The sequence below is a fragment of the Notolabrus celidotus genome, chromosome 7 (assembly GCF_009762535.1).
Source record: "Notolabrus celidotus isolate fNotCel1 chromosome 7, fNotCel1.pri, whole genome shotgun sequence".
NCBI classification, from domain to species: Eukaryota; Metazoa; Chordata; class Actinopteri; order Labriformes; family Labridae; genus Notolabrus; species Notolabrus celidotus.
Window position 1 is genome coordinate 3,334,942 of NC_048278.1, and position 21,817 is coordinate 3,356,758.

Here is a 21,817-nt window from a genome sequence, read left to right on the forward strand (position 1 = left end):
ACGAGCAGACATTCAAAACCACATTACACCTCATACGTGAGAATGGGCGAAAAGTATATCTCTCTGTGTGTGTGCGTGTGTGTTTGCATGTGTGTGTGTGTGTGTGTGTGTGTGTGTGTGTGTGTGTGTGTGTGTGTGTGTGTGTGTGTGTGTGTGTGTGTGTGTGTGTGGTTTTTGGTATTTGGTGGCCTGTTTGAAGCAGAGGGGGGCATACATAGATATGTAGGCTTTTCAAGTTAGCTGAAGACTCATTCCTGTTAAAACGTTTGAGCGGAGCGATGTGTTTTCTCTGAGAGACCGGTGAGTTATCAATCATTTCATTAACTTCTACAGATTTCAAAGGTACAAATTGAAAGACAGATAAAAACTGAAGTTGTTTTATATAATGGTGATGTCTGTGTGTTTAAATGTAGAAGCTGTTGGCCTTTTGAACCTGCAGTGATGAAGAGTAACATCCACTTTATTGCTTCGATGTTGGTGCTTTTCTGGCTGCAGCCCCTGCACTCCAAAAAGGTGACTTCAATCTACCTCTGTCTCTGTCATTCCTTTAAACTTGAAAGCTATATCACATCTCTGAGTGTGTTGCTCTCCCTTGAATCAGGGAAAATTAAGCATTACATTGTATTAATGTAGCAATAAGCACAGAAACTCTAGTTTTGAAGCTCTTACTGATATCCTGCAGTATAGGTCATAAGTCCCACCTCTTCTGTGTTGAAAGGTGGGTCATTCAAGACTGCATGCCTGTGTACCTATAAACCTGGAGCATCTGTGAAATGATGTAGCCGTTGTCACTCTGGCAGTGGCGGCTGGCCAATAGGGGCGCTAGGGCGCCGCCCCACCACCCACCACAAGACATTAAAAAAAAATAAAATAAATAAATAAATAATAAAATAATATTCTGAACTGTATATATATATATTTCAAAATGAGCAAGATTAATATTGTATAGTTAAATAATTATTAGCAAAGCTGTTTTGTTCATCTGTGTTGTCTGATTGGCGACGTATGTTCCTATGGGTTTTCCCCATAGACTGGTTTTCTCCGGTTTTCCTCCGGGGCGCAGAAATCTTTGGCCATAGACTCTGGTTAAAAGTTGTACATGCGCAGTAGCTCCTCTTCAATACAAGAGATAGGGCCTTGTCGGGGCGCACCTTCCCTGCGCCCAGAGCTGAATGCAGCTTGATTTACAAACCATCACCCTCCTGTCATGGGGCTGACGTCACAGCCGTCTGTCATCAAGCGCGGCTGATTGACAGCTCGAGCCGTGGGAGTAGGAGACGATCGGACAGAGACGCAGAGAAAGTAAATAACTCAGTGAAGTCACTCAAAACATCACCTTTTGAGAGGAGAACATATCAGGAGAAGCTCCACGTGAAAGAGCGTGGACCTGATCAGCCCAACATCATCATTAATCAGCAGTCCAAAGACAGAGGGAGACAATACACCCGGTCTGTTTCCAGGACCTGGTTTAGCAACAAGGCTAACTACATGCAGTGATGCTAATGCGTTAGTCTGCTTTCCCTGCCTCCTTTTCCAAACGTCAGGATCTGACCCAGCATGGATAAAGACAGGTATTACTGATTTAAAGCACTTTTCAGAAAAGTTAAACTGGCAGGAATAGTAATGCTATTATTTGACAGATTATTTGTTAACAAGCATTATACACAGTGTAACAGCGCCATCTGCTGGCGAGCATGTAATATCATTACTACACACACATTAATTGGTGATGCATGAATAATATCTAAACCTCTTTCAATAAGTACTGAGACAATGATTAGCTTACACAGCTTATACACATGGTAAACAGAAATCTTATTAATCAATGATCTACTGTAGCTATTTAGCCTACTGCAGCAGTGGCAGCATGAATACTACAGTCACGAGACACCATCACCATGGTCACTTATCTATTACAGGTGATGCAGCAAGACAATCAAATGAATCTCGCTGAATCTGAGAGGTGCTTCTCAACACTGAAGAGAATCAAGACCTTCCTCAGGAACACAATGTCACAGGATCCTCTCAATGCATTGGCCGTGCTCTCTATGGAGAAGAAACTTGTCAATAGCATCGCTGACTTTAACCATAGAGTCATTGAGAAATGTATTTCTCTCAAGGAAAGAAGAGCAAAATTTATGTACAAAAGTTAGAACAGTACATGACATTATAATGTTTCTTTTGCTGTTTTCGTGTATGTAAATACACTGGTGTGATACCCCAGACATTTACCAAAAAGCAAGCAAACATGTACTATTTTGGAGTTATAGCCCCCCCTGGAGAAAACTCCACCAGCCGCCACTGCACTCTGGTGTTATTGCTTCAGGAATAAAGCTACCATAATGAAACATCAGTTGTGCTACTTCTCTGCAGTGCAGGGGAGTACAGTCCTCTGTATCCTATGTGTACTTATCATGTGCTGTGTTTATGATATTACAGCTCATAAGGTGCAAATATTGAGTTTTATTTGCTCCATCATTCTCAGTTCTATGCAGGGTTGTCAGGCCAAATCAAATCAAATCAATTTTCTGTATATAGCAGTTTACACACAACACGGTTGATTCAAAGTGCTTTACAACAGACAATGAGGAAAACAAAGAGAACATGAAATAAAAACAACACAAACAGAGGAAGAGAGAGGGAAAGAAGATTGGTGAGAGAGCAATATCATTAAAAATAAAATTCAAAGTAATAAGACGACTTTTAAAAGACTCAACAGAGGGGAAGAACAGGATGGTGGGGGGAGGAGAATTCCACAGTTTTGGGGCACAGATAGAGAAGGCCCTGTCCCCGTAGCTCTTTGTCCTTGCTGTTCGGACAGACAGGCAGTTTTGGTGGGATGATCTGAGTGCTCTGACTGAGTGATGTGGAGACAGGAGTTCTGAGCAGTAAGAGGAGGCCAAACCATGTAGCGCTTTATAAACAAACAGAAGGATTTTAAAATGTTTTCTGTGAGTTACCGGAAGCCAGTGTAGGGAGGCAAGAATTTGGGTTATGTGGTCTCTCTTTTTTGACCTTGTCAGAATCCTGGCTGCTGCATTTTGGACTATTTGAAGGCGAGATAATGAGGACTGAGTGATGCCAAAGTACAAGGAGTTGCAGTAATTGATGCGTGATGATATGAAGGCGTGGATGACTTTTTTTCCAGGTCTGAGGTGCTTAAGATTGATTTGAGATTGGAGATGGTGCGGAGCTGCATGAAACTTATTTTTACCACCTGGTTTATCTGTTTGTCAAATTTGAATCCTGAATCGAATATGTCACCAGGGTTTTTTTCATGAGGTTTTATGGAGGGGGCCAGTGAGTCAAGATGAGGAGAAATACTATTGATGAGATGTGGTGGTCCTAATAAAATCACTTCTGTTTAATTGTCATTGAGTTGTAAAAAATTAGCAGCCATCCATGCTTTAACTTCTAGAAAACAGTTCCTGAGGTCGGTTAGCTTGTTGAGGTTGTTGGGTTCTAGGATGAGGTAGAGTTGTGTATCGTCTGCATAACAATGGAAAGAAATGTAATTTTGAATAATGTGGCCCAGTGGAAGCATGTATGTAGGTCAGCTGTTTTCTCGCAGAATTATGTTACTTTTTTGGGTGCTGGGGAGAGGGATTTTTCAACTAATCAATCTTTATTTATGTATCACCAAATCACCAGTAACTGCATGAAATCTCCTCCAGCCTAAATGTTGAAATCATAGTAAAGATCTGAGGCAGAACGTTCCAGGAGTAGAAGGTCACTGTATGTGATGTGGAAAATGTAAAAAGGCTGTTTCTTCAGCATACTAGAAGTTGTCTGGTTTGCCACTAACCCCTTTACAACACTTACAGAGATTAAGGGGTCGTGTTTGATATTAGAGGTATCATTGTTAATCTAAGTCTAAACAATACATACAGGAGCTTTAAATCCTGAGGATTATTTTACTCTGCAGAGTGGAAACTTCCTGCTCTTTAATCAAACATGTTGATCTGATCTCCACTTCTCTAGTCTAACCTTTTAAGGCTCCAACATGCACGAATCACTAAATTTGTCTCATGGAGGAGGTACAAGAAAAGAATAGTGGCATGTCTCACAAGCATCCAGCTTTCGTGGCGTCAAAGTGCATCAGAGAAGAATAAGTGTGACAAGTGTGGTCAGACTGAAAGGGGGGGCTGCAATAAGGTGCTAAACTTAAGCAAACTGCACAGAGCTGCAGAACTTAGTGGGCTTCTTTGTGCTCCAACACCCTCAGTACAGTCTGCTTTGTGAATTAGACCATGAGACGGAGCAGATAGGGGGGGGAATGATGCACAATTCTTGGTGCTATCAAGGACCGCAATCCAGTCTTGGTTAATTCCCCCCTTAGTTTAAAGCCTGAAGTAGCTTCATGCATTTTCCATCAGCCAAAATGTTGAATACATGCACGAATCACTAAATTTGTCTCATGGAGGAGGTACAAGAAAAGAAAAGTGGCATGTCTCACAGCTTCCATCTTTCCTAACATCAGAGTGCTTCAGAGAAGAATAAGTGCAACAAGTGCGGTCTGACTGAGAAGAGGGGAGGGGGGTGTTAAGCGGTCTGTGACTGGAACCTAGACAAGAGAGTTTCCTTTCTTACTGTTCTCATGAAATGTATTAAAGTATAAACATGATTTTAAATATAAGGTGTTGGAGAAGGAATATCATGAAGTGTTTTCAGTCTCTGTAGCCACACAACTATGAGTTTTGTCTGCACTGATGATGATGTTAAATACACCACATGCATAAAGAGCTGTGCACAAAGATGCATCTTATCACTCATTGAAAGTTAGAGACAGTTGAGGTAAAGTCTGTGCAGGCCCACAGTTAAAGCTGCATTTATTGAATGAAGCAGCTGCTCTTTAATGAATATGTTCCCTAACAGTTCCTGAGGCTGTAAGATTAAAGAACATGTTCAAACACCAGTGAGTGACCAGACCAGTCTGATCTCATCTTAATCCACCATGAGCAGAGCACTTTGCAGCATTTAGCAAGTTACAGTGGCAAGGACAAACTTCCTTTAACAGGCAGAAACCTCCAGCAGGACCAGACTCATGTTAGAGACAACTGCTGAGACCGTGTTGGAGAGAGAGATAGAGGGAGATGAAGAGAGAGAGAGAGAGATGATAGTGGTGAGACAGATAGTGGTAGTTGTAGCAGCTGGAGTCTGGCACGTCCGCAGCAGCAGAGATCCAGAGGAACCTACGAGACAAGGAAGCTCAGGGACTCCAGAAAGGTCTATGGTTAGTAACTTTAATGGGACAGGGAGAGTTAGATAAGGTTACATTATGTACAGTATATATATGGGCTGTTTATTTATATATAATGAGGGAGAAAGTTTATAATCCAAACACAGATATTTCATCTAATCCTCGTCTTCTTCGTCTTCTTTCTTCCTCTCTAGATCAGTTACATCATCAGCCAACATAAGGACGACCGAGCCATCCCACTGAGCATGGTTAAAGATTCTGTTGATGACATGTACTCTGGCTGCACACAGGCGATGCAAAAGGTGGCACATAAATACTTTGACAGGGAGAACAAAGGAGTGTTTCAAAGAGTCTGGAAAAAGGCTGAAAAGTGTACAAAGAGAAATATGAACCATAAAGAGGACGGGGCTTTAACTAAGGAGCATTTGCAAGCAATCTGTGTGTACACCACTGGTTTTCAACGGTTTCATGATCTGTTCAACGCTGCAGTCCGAACTAACAGGTCAGAATACAGCACCTCTTTCCCATTCCACTCTCTACACTTCTGGCTCACGTCAGCGATTCAGATCCTTAACAACAACAAACACTGCCTGGAGAGTTACCGCCGGTCCAACAGCGTGTTCACCGGCAAAGTCAACCAGGTCATTCGGTTTGGTTTCTTTGCCTCCACCTCCAAGAGTACAAAACTTACTCGCTTTGGTACAGAGACCTGCTTCAAAATCAAGACCTGTCACGGTGCTTATCTGAAAAAATATCCAACATTAAAAGATCATGAGAAAGAGGTGCTCATCCCACCCTATGAGATGTTCATGATATCTCAGATAGGGAAGAAAAGATTAGGAAATCTGAGCCAGTGTAAGACCATCTACGTCCTGGAGAGTGTAGGATACTGGAGCAATCTTAACTGCAAAGCTGCAAAGTTAGACCAGTCAGTCTCCAGATTATAGACGGGTGTGTGTTTGACTCTGTCTTAACTTGGTTCTGGTCTTGACCTGGTTGACTCTTAAAAGAAAGACTTTTTTACACTTCCAACATGTTAGTCTGAAGCAATGTCACAAATATATTCTCAGTTTTGTGTTTTATTCTGCATGAAATCAATAAAATGTTCAAAGAGCAACATTGGCTTGTGTTGTGCTTTTTCCTTACAAAGTGAATCTTATCAGTTAATCTGGGTAATCTGGAATATCAGGCCTTTTTCCTGCAGATGGATTCACTTAGCATTGATGTTATTTAGTCTTCTGAAAAAAAATTGGAAAGAGCATTACTTTATTGTTGAGAGACATTGAGTTCCACTAAATCAAACACAACCCTTTAATCCCTCAGAGGAGATACAGGGATTAAAGGGTCGTGTTTGATTTAGTAGGTTACAAAGAGGCGTCACTGTTAATCTAAGTCTGTATCATAGTCAGTTAAAACAATCCTTCCAGGAGCTTTAAGTCCTGAGGGTTATTATACTCTGCAGAGTGGAAACTTCCTGTTCTTTAATCAAACATGTTCACCTGATGTCCACTTCTCTAATTTAACCTTTTAAGGCTCCAACATGCACGAATCACTAAATTTGTCTCATGGAGGAGGTACAAGAAAAGAATAGTGGCATGTCTCACAAGCATCCAGCTTTCGTGACGTCAGAGTGCTTCAGAGCAGAATAAGTGTGACAAGTGTGGTCAGACTGAGAAGAGGGGTGGCAACAGTTTGTTTCCTTTCTCATGAAATGTATTAAAGTATAAACACGATTTTAAATATAAGGTGTTGGAGAAGGATTATCATGAAGTGTTTTCAGTCTCTGTAGCCACACAACTATGAGTTTAGTCTGCACTGATGATGATGTAAAATACACCACATGCATAAAGAGCTGTGCACAAAGATGTATCTTATCACTCATTGAAAGTTAGAGACAGTTGAGGTAAAGTCTGTGCAGGCCCACAGTTCATGCTGCATTTATTGAATGAAGCAGCTGCTCTTTAATGAATATGTTCCCTAACAGTTACTGAGGCTTTAAGATTAAAGAACATGTTCAAACACCAGTGAGTGACCAGACCAGGGACTTCTTTATAATAAAACCATGAAGGTCTATGTCACAGTTTTACACTTTGACTTTTCAGCTCTGGTTCTGGGTTACACTCCATCACTTTAAGGACTGCACATCTCTCACCAAGTATTGAGTCACACTGAATACTTATAGATTCACTGCAATAAAATAGGTGGTGTAGTGTGGAGGTATGCAGCACATAGGAAAATATAACAGACATGAACACACTCATTTCCAAACTCACACACACACACACACACACGCACACGCACATACACACACACACACACACACGCACGCACACGCACACACACACACACACACACACACATACACACACACACAACTTGTCCGTGTGTGTGTGGGAGGTCTTTTGACCTGCGTGGTCCTGTGGTAAGGTATAAAAGAAGAACACACAGAGGTCATAAGCGCTGAGGATCATCTTTCTTGAAGGACTGGTAAGTTGAACTTTCAACCCAACTTTGAAGTAAGATACTTTTTTCAGTTCCATTGAAGAGTTTTGTCATTTTCCATACCAGTGATTTTATTTGACATGTTTTCTATTGTCTTACTAAATATTTTTTTTTACAGAAGAGGTTTAGAGCCACTGGAAGAAAAAACTTTTTGGAGGTCTCACTTTTTAAAAAAAAAACTTGACTTCAATGTATAGATATATATATCTATATATATATATGATTTCAGAGGTTAAAGTTAGACTTGGAGAAAAATGTCAGAGTTTTGACATTAACTAAAAAAGAACAATAAAATGTATGGATGTATTTATTTATTTATTTTTGTATGACTTTAAAAAAAGATCAGCAGGCCTTATCCTCTTCAGCAGAATTCTGACATTGATAAAAAAAAAATCCTGGAAAAAGTCAGAAAAGTCTAATTTTCATTATTTTGGTTTTAAAATAAATGAAAAAAAAATAAAATAATTTTTTTTGATGATATTTCTTCCAAAAAAAAAAATTTCAGTGGCCTAATCTTCTTCCGTAGAAGACTTTCATATAACATTTTTGAGATTGTAGTCAGTATTTAACTTTAATATAAGAATTTAATTGAAAAAGTTAGAATTCTAGCTTTGATTATAGAATTCTGAGAAAAAGTAATGATTCTGAATTTTAATTCGAGAATTCTAATGACAAGTCAGAATTCGGGGCGCTGGTGGCCTAGCAGTCTAAGCGCCCCACTTATAGAGGCTATAGTCCTCGTTGCAGAGGTCGCCGCTTCGACTCCCGGCCAGTTGACCATTCAATGCATGTCTTCCCCCCCTCTCTCTACTCCCCACATTTCCTGTTCCTCTTCATCTGTCCTGTCAATAAAAGGCGAAAAAGCCCCAAAAAATATAACTTAAAAAAAAATAATCAGAATTCTAACTTTGATTCCAGACTTCTGAGAAAACAGCCTGAATACCACATTTAATTTCATGAATCTAAGAAAAATGTCATAATTCTAACTTCAAGCTCAGCATTCTGATATTAAAGTTAGAATGTATGGAGAAGTGTCAGATGTAAAAAATAAATAAATAAATACATTTCAAAATCTACTTTTTTTCCCCCAGTGTCCCTAATCCTCTTCTGTACACAGTTTCTTTTATTATTCAGATTCTTCAGTGTACCTGACTTCAACAAGGAGGAGAAACATGCTGACCTTTGTTCCACTGTTCTTACTCTTCGGCTGGATGCTGCCTGCAGACTCAATGACAGTAAGTGGAGCGTGTTCAAACTCTTGAATGTTTACCAAAATGTAGAAATTTGCTGACTGTAAAGCTTTTCACACTTTAGTTTAAGAGCACGCTGCTCAAAGGAAGTATTGCTGCAAACTCAACTTGTGAAACACGAAGTGAACAATAACTGTTAGTGAACAACAGTGAGGTGAGGATGAAATGTTGCTGGAGAAAGTAGGGTTCAGAATGCTTATGGAATACACACATGTTCAATTGAAGAAACTTACAACACACCTTTTGTTAATTCAACTTGTTGCATTCATATTTGAAATGTAACCCACTGTTGAGAATTTCTACAAACAGTTTGAAACAAATTGTAATCAGCTTGTGATTGTTGAAATGAAGCTCCTGAGGGAACCCTTCATTTGTACTGTAAAGCTTTTCACACTTTAGTTTAAGAGCACGTTGCTCAAAGGAAGTATTGCTGCAAACTTACTGCAACAACAGTGAGGTGAGGATGAAATGTTTCTGGAGAAAGTAGGATTCACACTTGTTATATTGAAGAAACTCAGAACATCTTTTATTAATTTAACTTGTTGCTTTCATGTGTACAATGTAACCCGGCGTTTACCATTTCTACTGATAGTTAGTTTTTATTCTTGAAACTAATTCTGATCAGCTTGTGATTGTTGAAATGAAGCTCCTGAGGGATCCCTTCATTTCAAGCCAATATGGTGACCCTCATCACATTCTTTGTTTCCCTTTTTAGATCCGTTTCAACTTCCCTCTTCGACGTACCTACCAGGACATCCCATTGAGCATGTATGAAGACTCCATTGATGACATGTACTTTGGCTGCGACAATGAAATGATGGAAAAAGTCCAGACTTATTACTTGAAAACAGAAATGAAGTTTAAACCATTTGCAAAAGCTTGGTCTAGTGCAGACAAGTGTGCTGAAAAGAAACCAAGTGAAGAGGATAAAGCTCTCACCAAAGATCACATGCAAGCAATCTGCGTTTATACTAGTAATGACACATACGCGACGTTCAATAAAGCAGTCAGGGAAGAAAAAAGCAGCTATAGCACCAAATTTAAGTTCCACTCTCTACATTTTCTTTTGACGTCTGCCATCCAGATCTTGAAAAGCAATAACCACTGTCACACCACATACAGACGCAGCCATGACACGTTTACTGGCCTTGAAAACCAGATAATTCGGTTTGGTTCCTTCGCCTCCAGCTCTTACCGTGATGACATATTTGACTTCGGAACAAAGACTTGCTTTAAAATCAAGACGTGTTTAGGTGCTTTTTTAAAAAACTATTCAGTTTACGATGATGAGGCAGAAGTGCTCATTCCCCCGTATGAAACCTTCAGAGTCACTAGGAAAATTATTGGTCGCAGTGAATCTGGAGAACTGGAAGACTGTGACCTTGTCTATGAGCTGGAGAGTGCCGGAGCTGTGAGCAGAATGAACTGCAAAGCTGTGTATCCATGGGTCATCTCTGCTCCTTCATCCAGGCTGCAGGAAAGAAAAAACCTGCTCCGGTCCCGTCCCAAGCTTTCTGACTTTCTTATCACAACTGAATAAGTTAAACATGCCAGCTGTTACGTCAAAGGGACCTTTCAGATGTGCTGTTTAGATTGAGTGAAAACAATGCTGTTTGTTACTCATTAAACTCATTAAACTGCTTATTGCAAAACAAGTTTGTTGTTATGCTCTCATTTCTCTGTGTCAAGATTAACCTTCAAACACTCTGACTGCTGTGGATATTTTAATGTATATCACATTATATTAAATAATTATCTTTGTTACATTATATTATGTTATATTATTCCTGTTTACTACAACTTACGGTCATTATATACCCATATGTATTTATTATATTGCTTAATCTGTCATAATCGCACCATAGTCACACCATGTCAACCTGTCACTACTAAATCATTTTTAGTACTGCCTGTAATTACTTCTGTTTCATCCATTTGTAACATTTGTAAATTGTATTCTATATTTATTTAGCTATTTTTATTTTTACTTATTTTATTTTACTAATTGAAACTTTTTCTTGATTGTACTTATGTCTGGGTTGATGCAACAACTGAATTTCCACCCTGGGGATCAATAATGTAATATCTTATCTTATCTTATCTTATCTTATCTTATCTTATCTTATCTTATCTTATCTTATCTTATCTTAAAGAGCTCATAGCGCCCTATTACCCTTCTAGATTCCTACGCTCCAAACATGCAGGCCTGCTCATCGTACCTAAAGTCTCTAAAAGTAGAATGGGAGGTAGAACCTTCAGTTATCAGGCCCCTCTCCTTTGGAATCATCTACCTGTCAGGGTCCGGGAGGCAGACACCCTCTCTACTTTTAAGAGTAGGCTTCAAACTTTCCTTTTTGATAAAGCTTATAGTTAGAGCTGGATCAGGCTTGGACCAGCTCTTAGGTATGCTGCTACAGGCTGAGACTGACACACTGGGATCCTGTCTTTCCCTCTCTCTCCTCTCTTTGCCTGTCTCTTACTTTAACTCTTCCTGTACCATTAAAGTTATTATTGAAGTCTGTATCATAGTCAGTTAAAACAATCCTTCCAGGAGCTTTAAGTCCTGAGGGTTATTCTACTCTGCAGAGTGGAAACTTCCTGTTCTTTAATCAAACATGTTCACCTGATGTCCACTTCTCTAGTCTAACCTTTTAAGGCTCCAACATGCACTAATCACTAAATTTGTCTCATGTAGGAGGTACAAGAAAAGAATAGTGGCATGTCTCACAAGCATCCAGCTTTCACGATGTCAGAGTGCTTCAGAGAAGAATAAGTGCGACAAGTGTGGTCAGACTGATAAGAGGGGTGGGGTGTTAAGCGGTCTGTTCCTGCAAACTACACAAGAGAGTTTGTTTCCTTTCTCATGAAATGTATTATTACTGTATGTATTTTTAAAAAAAGTGTTTTCAGCTTCTGTAGCCACACAACTATGAGTTTAGTCTGCACTGATGATGATGTTAAATACACCATATGCATAAAGAGCTGTGCACAAAGATGCATCTTATCCCTCATTGAAAGTTAGAGACAGTTGAGGTAAAGTCTGTGCAGGCCCACAGTTCATGCTGCATTTATTGAATGAAGCAGCTGCTCTTTAATGAATATGTTCCCTAACAGTTACTGAGGCTTTAAGATTAAAGAACATGTTCAAACACCAGTGAGTGACCAGACCAGGGACTTCTTTATAATAAAACCATGAAGGTCTATGTCAAAGTTTTCCACTTTGACTTTTCAGCTCTGGTTCTGGGTTAAACTCCATCACTTTAAGGACTGCACATCTCTCACCAAGTATTGAGCCACACTGAAAACTTTAAGATTCACTGCAATAAAATAAGTGGGATGTATGCAGCACATAGGAACATATAACACACATGAACACACTCATTTCCAAACACACACATACACACACACACACACACACACACACAAACACACACACACACACACACACACACACACACACACACACACAACTTGTCCGTGTGTGTGTGGGAGGTCTTTTGCACCGCGTGGTCCTGTGGTAAGGTATAAAAGAAGAACACACAGAGGACATAAGCGCTGATGATCATCTTTCTTGAAGGACTGGTAAGTTGAACTTTCAACCCAACTTTGAAGTAAGATACTTTTTTCAGTTCCATTGAAGAGTTTTGTCATTTTCCATACCAGTGATTTTATTTGACATGTTTTCTATTGTCTTACTAAATGTTTTTTTTTACAGAAGAGGTTTAGAGCCACTGGAAGAAAAAACTTTTTGGAGGTCTCACTTTTTAAAAAAAAAACTTGACTTCAATGTATAGATATATATATCTATATATATATATGATTTCAGAGGTTAAAGTTAGACTTGGAGAAAAATGTCAGAGTTTTGACATTAACTAAAAAAGAACAATAAAATGTATGGATGTATTTATTTATTTATTTTTGTATGACTTTAAAAAAAGATCAGCAGGCCTTATCCTCTTCAGCAGAATTCTGACATTGATAAAAAAAAATCCTGGAAAAAGTCAGAAAAGTCTAATTTTCATTATTTTGGTTTTAAAATAAATTAAAAAAAAAAAAAAAAAAAAAAAAATTCTGATCTTTCTTCCAAAAAAAAAATTTTCAGTGGCCTAATCTTCTTCCGTAGAATTCTGACTTTCATATAACATTTTCGAGATTGTAGTCAGTATTTAACTTTAATATAAGAATTTAATTGAAAAAGTTAGAATTCTAACTTTGATTATAGAATTCTGAGAAAAAGTAATGATTCTGAATTTTAATTCGAGAACTCTAATGAAAAGTCAGAATTCGGGGCGCTGGTGGCCTAGCAGTCTAAGCGCCCCACTTATAGAGGCTATAGTCCTCGTTGCAGAGGTCGCCGCTTCGACTCCCGGCCAGTTGACCATTCACTGCATGTCTTCCCCCCCTCTCTCTACTCCCCACATTTCCTGTTCCTCTTCATCTGTCCTGTCAATAAAAGGCGAAAAAGCCCCAAAAAATATAACTTAAAAAAAAAAAAATCAGAATTCTAACTTTGATTCCAGATTTCTGAGAAAACAGCCTGAATACCACATTTAATTTCATAAATCTAAGAAAAAAGTCATAATTCTAACTTCAAGCTCAGCATTCTGATATTAAAGTTAGAATGTATGGAGAAATGTCAGATAAAAAATACAAAAATAAATAAATAAATACATTTCAAAATCTACTTTTGTTCCCCCAGTGTCCCTAATCCTCTTCTGTACACAGTTTCTTTTATTATTCAGATTCTTCAGTGTACCTGACTTCAACAAGGAGGAGAAACATGCTGACCTTTGTTCCACTGTTCTTACTCTTCGGCTGGATGCTGCCTGCAGACTCAATGACAGTAAGTGGAGCGTGTTCAAACTCCTGAACATTTACCAAAATGTAGAAAATTGCTGACTGTAAAGCTTTTCACACTTTAGTTTAAGAGCATGTTGCTCACAGGAAGTATTGCTGCAAACTCAACTTGTGAAACATGAAGTGAACAATAACTGTTAGTGAACAACAGTGAGGTGAGGATGAAATGTTGCTGGAGAAAGTAGGGTTCAGAATGCTTATGGAATACACACATGTTCAATTGAAGAAACTTACAACACACCTTTTGTTAATTCAACTTGTTGCATTCATATTTGAAATGTAACCCACTGTTGAGAATTTCTACAAACAGTTTGAAACAAATTGTAATCAGCTTGTGATTGTTGAAATGAAGCTCCTGAGGGAACCCTTCATTTGAAGCCAATTTGATGACCCTCCTCTTCATCATATTCTTTGTTTCCCTTTTTAGATCCGTTTCAACTTCCCTCTTCGACGTACCTACCAGGACATCCCACTGAGCATGGTTGAAGATTCTGTTGACGACATGTACTTTGGCTGCGCACAGAAGATGCAAAAGGTGGCACATAACTACTTCAATATAGAGAACAAAGGAGTGTTTAAAAGTGTCTGGAAAAATGCTGAAGGGTGTACAAAGACAAATATGAAACGTAAAGAGGCCGGGGCTTTAACTAGGGAGCATTTGCAAGCAATCTGTGTGTACACCTCTGGTTATAAAAGGTTTCATGATCTGTTCAACGCTGCAGTCCGAACTAACAGGTCAGAATACAGCACCTCTTTCCCATTCCACTCTCTACACTTCTGGCTCACGTCAGCGATTCAGATCCTTAACAACAACAAACCCTGCCTCAAGAGTTACCGCCGGTCCAACAGTGTGTTCACGGGCAAAGTCAACCAGGTCGTTCGGTTTGGTTTCTTTGCCTCCACCTCCAAGAGGACAAATCTTACTCGCTTTGGTACAGAGACCTGCTTCCAAATCAAGACCTGTCGCGGTGCTTATCTAAAAAAATATCCAACATTAGGAAATTATGAGAAAGAGGTGCTCATCCCACCCTATGAGATGTTCAAGATATCTCAGATAGCTAAGGGAAAATTTGAAAATCTGAGCGATTGTAACACCATCTACGTCCTGAAGAGTGTAGGAGTTAAGAGCAATCTTAACTGCAAAGCTGCAAAGTTAGGCCAGTGAGTCTCCAGATTATAGACGGGTGTGTGTTTGACTCTGTCTTAACTTGGTTCTGGTCCTGACCAAGGGAGAAGTTCCCTCGGCTGGTCGTGAAGCTTTCAGCAGTGTGTCTGCCCCCTGGTGGCTGGCTGCAGTATAGGTCAAAAAATCTGTCTCCCCCATTCATTTGACTCTTAAAAGCAAGACTTTTTTACACTTCCAACATGTTAGTCTGAAGCAATGTCACAAATATATTCTCAGTTTTGTGTTTTATTCTGCATGAAATCAATAAAATGTTCAAAGAGCAACATTGACTTGTGTTGTGCTTTTTCCTTACAAAGTGAATCTTATCAGTTAATCTGGGTAATCTGGAATATCAGCCCTTTTTCCTGCAGATGGATTAATTTAGCATTGATGTTATTTAGAGATATGAGATATGCATGGAAAATAACTGGTATACGTTTGATATCAATGCACAGAAATCATGCATACAGCCACTGGTTAAAGAAAACATGTGGTAAACTCTGTGTGGAGAGGTTTACTGCACAAAGATAGAAACCTTGAATGTGTCACTTTTCTGGCGAAAGCTGTCTCATTTCCTTTAGTGACCTCAGAATAGTCATTGCAAAACTCTGCATCTGAGGAACATAAAGATCGTCAGACTGAGGCTTACATGGACCACAAACACACTGACCTGATTCAGAGGAGTGCAGCCCTTCAAGCTATTTGTAGATTGACATTGTATTAAAACTTGTAACTCTTTAAGTTCATTAAACACTTTTTGTTTTTACTTTTATTTGCAAAGTGTTTGATACATTGAATAATGAAGTACATTCTTAAAGATGTAGTAGTGTATGCTGCTGGAGTTGAGCCTGACTTCTCTCAACTCACCATGGTCCTTATTATGCATACCACTATATCTCAATATAATCAAAACAGATGAGTACTGAAGTAATGCAGCCCGTATATTATTAACAAAGACCCAACATCAAGACCGGATCAGATCCAGTCCCATCTTACAAACAGGACTCTCTTAATCCACCATGAGCAGAGCACTTTTCAGCATTTAGCAAGTTACAGTGGCAAGGACAAACTTCCTTTAACAGGCAGAAACCTCCAGCAGGACCAGACTCATGTTAGACACACATCTGCTGAGACCGTGTTGGAGAGAGAGATAGAGGGAGATGAAGAGAGAGAGAGATGATAGTGGTGAGACGGATAGTAGTAGTTGTAGCAGCTGGAGTCTGGCATGTCCACAGCAGCAGAGATCCAGAGGAACCTACGAGACAAGGGAGCTCAGGGACTCCAGAAAGGTCTATGGTTAGTAACTTTAATGGGGCAGGAAGAGTTAAAGTAAGAGACAGGCAGACAGAGGAGAGAGAGGGAAAGACAGGATCCCAGTTTGTCAGTCTAAGCCTATAGCAGCATAACTAAGAGCTGGTCCAAGCCTGATCCAGCTCTAACTATAAGCTTTATCAAAAAGGAAAGTTTGAAGCCTACTCTTAAAAGTAGAGAGGGTGTCTGCCTCCCGGACCCTGACTGGTAGATGATTCCAAAGGAGAGAGGCCTGATAACTGAAGGTTCTCCCTCCCATTCTACTTTTAGAGACTTTAGGTACGATGAGCAGGCCTGCATGTTTGGAGCGTAGGATTCTAGAAGGGTAGTAGGGCACAATGAGCTCTTTAAGATACAAAGGTCTCTGAACATTTAGAGCTTTTTAGGGTCTTTCCATTCAGAGCTGAGTGAGCAGATCTTTCCCATTAGGAATTCATCTGTGAGTCAAGCCCAAGTTCTTGTTCAAATAAACTCCATTTTGGAACTAAAGTGTTTGAAGGTTAATCTTGACACAGAGAAATGAGAGCATAACAACAAACTTGTTTTGCAATAAACAGTTTAATGAGTTTAATGAGTAACAAACAGCATTGTTTTCACTCAATCTAAACAGCACATCTGAAAGGTCCCTTTGACGTAACAGCTGGCATGTTTAACTTATTCAGTTGTGATAAGAAAGTCAGAAAGCTTGGGACGGGACCGGAGCAGGTTTTTTCTTTCCTGCAGCCTGGATGAAGGAGCAGAGATGACCCATGGATACACAGCTTTGCAGTTCATTCTGCTCGCAGCTCCAGCACTCTCCAGCTCATAGACAAGGTCACAGTCTGCCAGTTCTCCAGATTCACTGCGACCAATAATTTTCCTAGTGACTCTGAAGGTTTCATACGGGGGAATGAGCACTTCTGCCTCATCATCGTAAACTGAATAGTTTTTTAAAAAAGCACCTAAACACGTCTTGATTTTAAAGCAAGTCTTTGTTCCGAAGTCAAATATGTCATCACGGTAAGAGCTGGAGGCGAAGGAACCAAACCGAATTATCTGGTTTTCAAGGCCAGTAAACGTGTCATGGCTGCGTCTGTATGTGGTGTGACAGTGGTTATTGCTGTTCAAGATCTGCATGGCAGACGTCAAAAGAAAATGTAGAGAGTGGAACTTAAATTTGGTGCTATAGCTGCTTTTTTCTTCCCTGACTGCTTTATTGAAGGTGTTGTATATATGATCATCAGTATAAACGCAGATTGCTTGCATGTGATCTTTGGTGAGAGCTTTATCCTCTTCACTTGGTTTCTTTTCAGCCCACTTGTCTGCACTAGACCAAGCTTTTGCAAATGGTTTAAACTTCATTTCTTTTTTCAAGTAATAAGTCTGGACTTTTTCCATCATTTCATTGTCGCAGCCAAAGTACATGTCATCAATGGAGTCTTCAGACATGCTCAATGGGATGTCCCGGTAGGTACGTCGAAGAGGGAAGTTGAAACGGATCTAAAAAGGGAAACAAAGAATGTGATGAGGGTCACCATATTGGCTTGAAATGAAGGGATCCCTCAGGAGCTTCATTTCAACAATCACAAGCTGATCAGAATTAGTTTCAAGAATAAAAACTAACTATCAGTAGAAATGGTAAACACTGGGTTACATTGTACACATGAAAGCAACAAGTTAAATTAATAAAAGATGTTCTGAGTTTCTTCAATATTACAAGTGTGAATCCTACTTTCTCCAGAAACATTTCATCCTCACCTCACTGTTGTTGCAGTAAGTTTGCAGCAATACTTCCTTTGAGCAACATGCTCTTAAACTAAAGTGTGAAAAGCTTTACAGTACAAATGAAGGGTTCCCTCAGGAGCTTCATTTCAACAATCACAAGCTGATTACAATTTGTTTCAAACTGTTTGTAGAAATTCTCAACAGTGGGTTACATTTCAAATATGAATGCAACAAGTTGAATTAACAAAAGGTGTGTTGTAAGTTTCTTCAATTGAACATGTGTGTATTCCATAAGCATTCTGAACCCTACTTTCTCCAGCAACATTTCATCCTCACCTCACTGTTGTTCACTAACAGTTATTGTTCACTTCGTGTTTCACAAGTTGAGTTTGCAGCAATACTTCCTTTGAGCAACGTGCTCTTAAACTAAAGTGTGAAAAGCTTTACAGTCAGCAATTTTCTACATTTTGGGGAACGATCAAGGGTTTGAACAAACAAAGAAACAAAGAATATGATGAGGAGCAGGGTCATCAAATTGGCTCAACATGAAGGGTTCCCACATGAGCTTTATTTCAACAATCACAAGTTGATCATAATTTGTTTCAAGAACAAAAACTAACTATCAGTAGAAATGGTAAACGCAGGGTAACGTTGCAACTATTAATGCAACAAGTTAATTAACAAAAGGTGTGTTCTGAGTGTCTTCAATATTACATGTGTGTATTCCATAAGCATGCTCTTAAACTAAAGTGTGAACAGCTTTACAGTCAGCAATTATCTACATTTTGGGGAACATTCAGGAGTTTGAACATGCCCCACTTACTGTCATTGAGTCTGCAGGCAGCATCCAGTCAAAGAGTAAGAACAGTGGAACAAAGGTCAGCATGTTTCTCCTCCTTGTTGAGGTCAGGTACACTGAAGAATCTGAATAATAAAAGAAACTGTGTACAGAAGAGGATTAGGGACACTGGAAAATAAGGTAGATTTTGAAATTTGATTATTTTTTATTTTTTACATCTGACATTTCTGTATAAATGTTAACTTTAATATCAGAATGCTGAGGTTAAAAGTATAATTATGACTTTTATTTTCTGAGTTTTTTTACATTAAAGTCAAAATGCTGACTCCAATCTCCAATTTTTTTTTAATTTTTTTTTGCAGGCCAGCAAAAAAGTAAAATTTGGACTCTTAAAAACAATTTGACTTTTCTGACTTTTTCTTGGAATTTTTAGCTTAATATCAGAATTCTGACTTTTTTTCATACCAATTGTATGATTACATTCATAATTCCACAGAAGAGGATAAGGGCTGCTGGATCTATTTATTTGCTCTTGGTCAAAAATACATAAATGAATATATTTATGTATAAATACATTTTTTTATGTTAATTTATTTTTTCTCCTAATTCTGACATTAATCTCTGCATTCTGAAATGTATATATATTTTTTCTGTCATTCTTATTTTCTTATTCTGACTTTAATGTCAGAATTTGGAGAAAAAAGTCAGAATTCTAACATTAATGTCAAAATAAAAATAAAATTAAATATCAGAAAAACAATGTACTGATCTAAGATTTAAAAAAGCTATTTAAAATGCCCTAATTCTCTTCTGTGGAATTCTGACTTTAAAGTCAGGAGCCAAAAAGTTTTTTCTTGCAGTGGCTCTAAACCTCTTCTTTAAAAAAAATTATTTTAAAGACAATAAAAAAACATGTAAATAAAATCACTGGTATGGAAAATGACAAAACTCTTCAATGGAACTGAAAAAAGTATCTTACAACTTGCCAGTCCTTCAAGAGAGATGATCCTCGGCGCTATTGACTTCGGTGTGTTCTTCTTTTATACCTTACCACAGGACCACACAGGTCAAAAGACCTCCCACACATATGTACAAGTATTGGGTGTGTGTGTGTGTGTGTGTTGGAAATGAGTGTGTTCATGTGTGTTATATGTTCCTATGTGCTGCATACCTCCACACTACCCCACTTATTTTATTGCAGTGAATCTTAAAGTATTCAGTGTGACTCAATACTTGGTGAGAGATGGAGTTTAACCCAGAACCAGAGCTGAAAAGTCAAAGTGGAAAACTGTGACATAGACCTTCATGGTTTTATCATAAAGAAGTCCCTGGTCTGGTCACTCACTGGTGTTTGAACATGTTCTTTAATCTTAAAGCCTCAGTAACTGTTAGGGAACATATTCATTAAAGAGCAGCTGCTTCATTCAATAAATGCAGCATGAACTGTGGGCCTGCACAGACTTTACCTCAACTGTCTCTAACTTTCAATGAGTGATAAGATGCATCTTTGTGCACAGCTCTTTATGCATGTAGTGTATTTAACATCATCATCAGTGCAGACTAAACTCATAGTTGTGTGGCTATAGAGGCTGAAAACACTTCATGATATTCCTTCTCCAACACCTCATTTGTTTAATCATGTTTATACTTTAACACATTTCATGAGAACGCGTAACAAAGGAAACTCTCTCGTGCAGGTTTCAGCCACAGACTGCTTCACAACCCTGTCCGCCATCTCTCAGTCTGACCGCACTTGTTCATGAGGGGTTGGTTGCAAACCAGACAACTTCCAGTATGCTGAAGAAACAGCCCTTTTACATCTTCCACAGCACATACAGGTACCGGGGGGTCACTGAACTTCTACTCCTGAAACAGTCTGCATCAGATCTTTAATACGTATTCAACATTATGGCTGAAGGAGATTGTGTGACCCATGTGTAATCCTCTCAGGCCGTCCTCTAAGAATCATTCACTGGAGCCGCCAGCTTTTATTATTTCTGCCAGCCTGCATGTGTAACAAGACAAACAAGAGTAGAATGGTGATTCTCAAGGTAACCACACACACACCAACCTGTAGTAATTCCTCCACTGCTGTGAGGAATTTACTATGGAATATATAAAAGTGTTTTATTTTTACAAGACATAGCAACTTGTGGTCGTATAGAGGATCATTTTTAAACTCATTTCACTGACAGAGTAAATAAGTAAAAATGAAACAAACAAAAAGTGTCTGTCATTGTAACTCTTTGTAACAGTATCAGATAAATACCACAGTATACCTGCACTGCCATCTCTACTCTGAGACCGAGCTGCAGTTACACATATACGACAGCAGGTCTCACTGTTGCGCTATTTAGTTGGACCTATTTAACCATGTTAGAATTGCATGCAGCTACTTCAAGCTTTATACTAAGGGGGAATGGATTGCAGTCGCTGATTATTTGCCCTATCTGCTCCGTCTTTAAGTCTAATACACAAAGCCGACTGCACTAAGGATATTGAAGCACAAAAACACCCACTAAGTTCTGCAGCTCTGTGCAGTTTGCTGCAGTTTTGCACCTGATTGCTCACCCACACTCCTGCGCGTACATTTCCCCGGCGTGCACTCCGAGTCTCCGTCTCCTGCCTCTGCTTCCCCTGACTCCACTGACTGCCCCTCTCGCTCGACCTCGGGCCTGTCCCCTCTGACCCGATGAGGTGCTTTGCTCAGGACTGTAGTCCGGATCAGAGTCTGAAAAGCTCTCACCACGGGGGCTCTGACAAGCAGAAGAATGAATGACATTTAGAAAGTACTACAGAAATGTAGATGTACTGTAGCGTCCGTCCGATTCGTGAACACGTTGATCTTTAATAACCGGTCACTGTTGGCCGTGATCACGCCAACCAACAAAACAACAATCAATGTTTGAATGAATGAAGAACTTCTCCTCTTGTCTCTCCTCTCTCCAGCTCACACACTCTACACCTCTCCTGATGCCTTCACTAACGGTCAACACTGTAGGAATTAAGAACATCTACACTGAACACGT

At 39.2% G+C, this 21,817-nt stretch overlaps 4 protein-coding genes across 4 annotated transcripts; 3 read left to right on the plus strand and 1 right to left on the minus strand.

Moving 5' to 3' along the window:
- Positions 1 to 265: 265 nt before the first annotated feature.
- On the plus strand, positions 266 to 6,264 carry LOC117816385 (ecto-ADP-ribosyltransferase 4-like). Its single transcript, XM_034688613.1, has 3 exons — positions 266 to 300; positions 414 to 513; positions 5,395 to 6,264. Exons 2-3 carry the CDS (start codon positions 442 to 444, stop codon positions 6,145 to 6,147), a joined length of 825 nt encoding a protein of 274 aa, XP_034544504.1. The 5' UTR covers positions 266 to 300; positions 414 to 441; the 3' UTR covers positions 6,148 to 6,264.
- Positions 6,265 to 7,584: 1,320 nt separating this feature from the next.
- Positions 7,585 to 10,541, plus strand: LOC117816420 (erythroblast NAD(P)(+)--arginine ADP-ribosyltransferase-like). Its single transcript, XM_034688674.1, has 3 exons — positions 7,585 to 7,687; positions 8,820 to 8,937; positions 9,668 to 10,541. The coding sequence occupies exons 2-3, from the start codon at positions 8,875 to 8,877 to the stop codon at positions 10,490 to 10,492; spliced, it is 888 nt and encodes a 295-aa protein (XP_034544565.1). The 5' UTR covers positions 7,585 to 7,687; positions 8,820 to 8,874; the 3' UTR covers positions 10,493 to 10,541.
- A 3,147-nt stretch (positions 10,542 to 13,688) lies between these two features.
- LOC117816409 (ecto-ADP-ribosyltransferase 4-like) lies at positions 13,689 to 15,192 on the plus strand. Its single transcript, XM_034688659.1, has 2 exons — positions 13,689 to 13,795; positions 14,237 to 15,192. The coding sequence occupies exons 1-2, from the start codon at positions 13,733 to 13,735 to the stop codon at positions 14,972 to 14,974; spliced, it is 801 nt and encodes a 266-aa protein (XP_034544550.1). The 5' UTR covers positions 13,689 to 13,732; the 3' UTR covers positions 14,975 to 15,192.
- A 1,707-nt stretch (positions 15,193 to 16,899) lies between these two features.
- LOC117816424 (T-cell ecto-ADP-ribosyltransferase 1-like) lies at positions 16,900 to 18,913 on the minus strand. The gene is made up of 2 exons (XM_034688683.1): positions 18,813 to 18,913; positions 16,900 to 17,764 (listed from the first exon to the last, which is right to left on the minus strand). Exons 1-2 carry the CDS (start codon positions 18,873 to 18,875, stop codon positions 16,940 to 16,942), a joined length of 888 nt encoding a protein of 295 aa, XP_034544574.1. The 5' UTR covers positions 18,876 to 18,913; the 3' UTR covers positions 16,900 to 16,939.
- Between the last annotated feature and the right edge of the window lie 2,904 nt (positions 18,914 to 21,817).

What these genes read in the sequence shown, in the direction of transcription:
- LOC117816385 (XM_034688613.1), top strand. Translation starts at nt 442, where the DNA reads ATGAAGAGTAACATCCACTTTATTGCTTCGATGTTGGTGCTTTTCTGG. An exon ending in AGCCCCTGCACTCCAAAAAG is followed by an intron (nt 514 to 5,394) that starts GTGACTTCAATC and finishes CTTCCTCTCTAG; the next exon opens with ATCAGTTACATCATCAGCCA.
- LOC117816420 (XM_034688674.1), top strand. Translation starts at nt 8,875, where the DNA reads ATGCTGACCTTTGTTCCACTGTTCTTACTCTTCGGCTGGATGCTGCCT. An exon ending in TGCCTGCAGACTCAATGACA is followed by an intron (nt 8,938 to 9,667) that starts GTAAGTGGAGCG and finishes TTCCCTTTTTAG; the next exon opens with ATCCGTTTCAACTTCCCTCT.
- LOC117816409 (XM_034688659.1), top strand. Translation starts at nt 13,733, where the DNA reads ATGCTGACCTTTGTTCCACTGTTCTTACTCTTCGGCTGGATGCTGCCT. An exon ending in TGCCTGCAGACTCAATGACA is followed by an intron (nt 13,796 to 14,236) that starts GTAAGTGGAGCG and finishes TTCCCTTTTTAG; the next exon opens with ATCCGTTTCAACTTCCCTCT.
- LOC117816424 (XM_034688683.1), bottom strand. Translation starts at nt 18,875, where the DNA reads ATGCTGACCTTTGTTCCACTGTTCTTACTCTTTGACTGGATGCTGCCT. An exon ending in TGCCTGCAGACTCAATGACA is followed by an intron (nt 17,765 to 18,812) that starts GTAAGTGGGGCA and finishes TTCCCTTTTTAG; the next exon opens with ATCCGTTTCAACTTCCCTCT.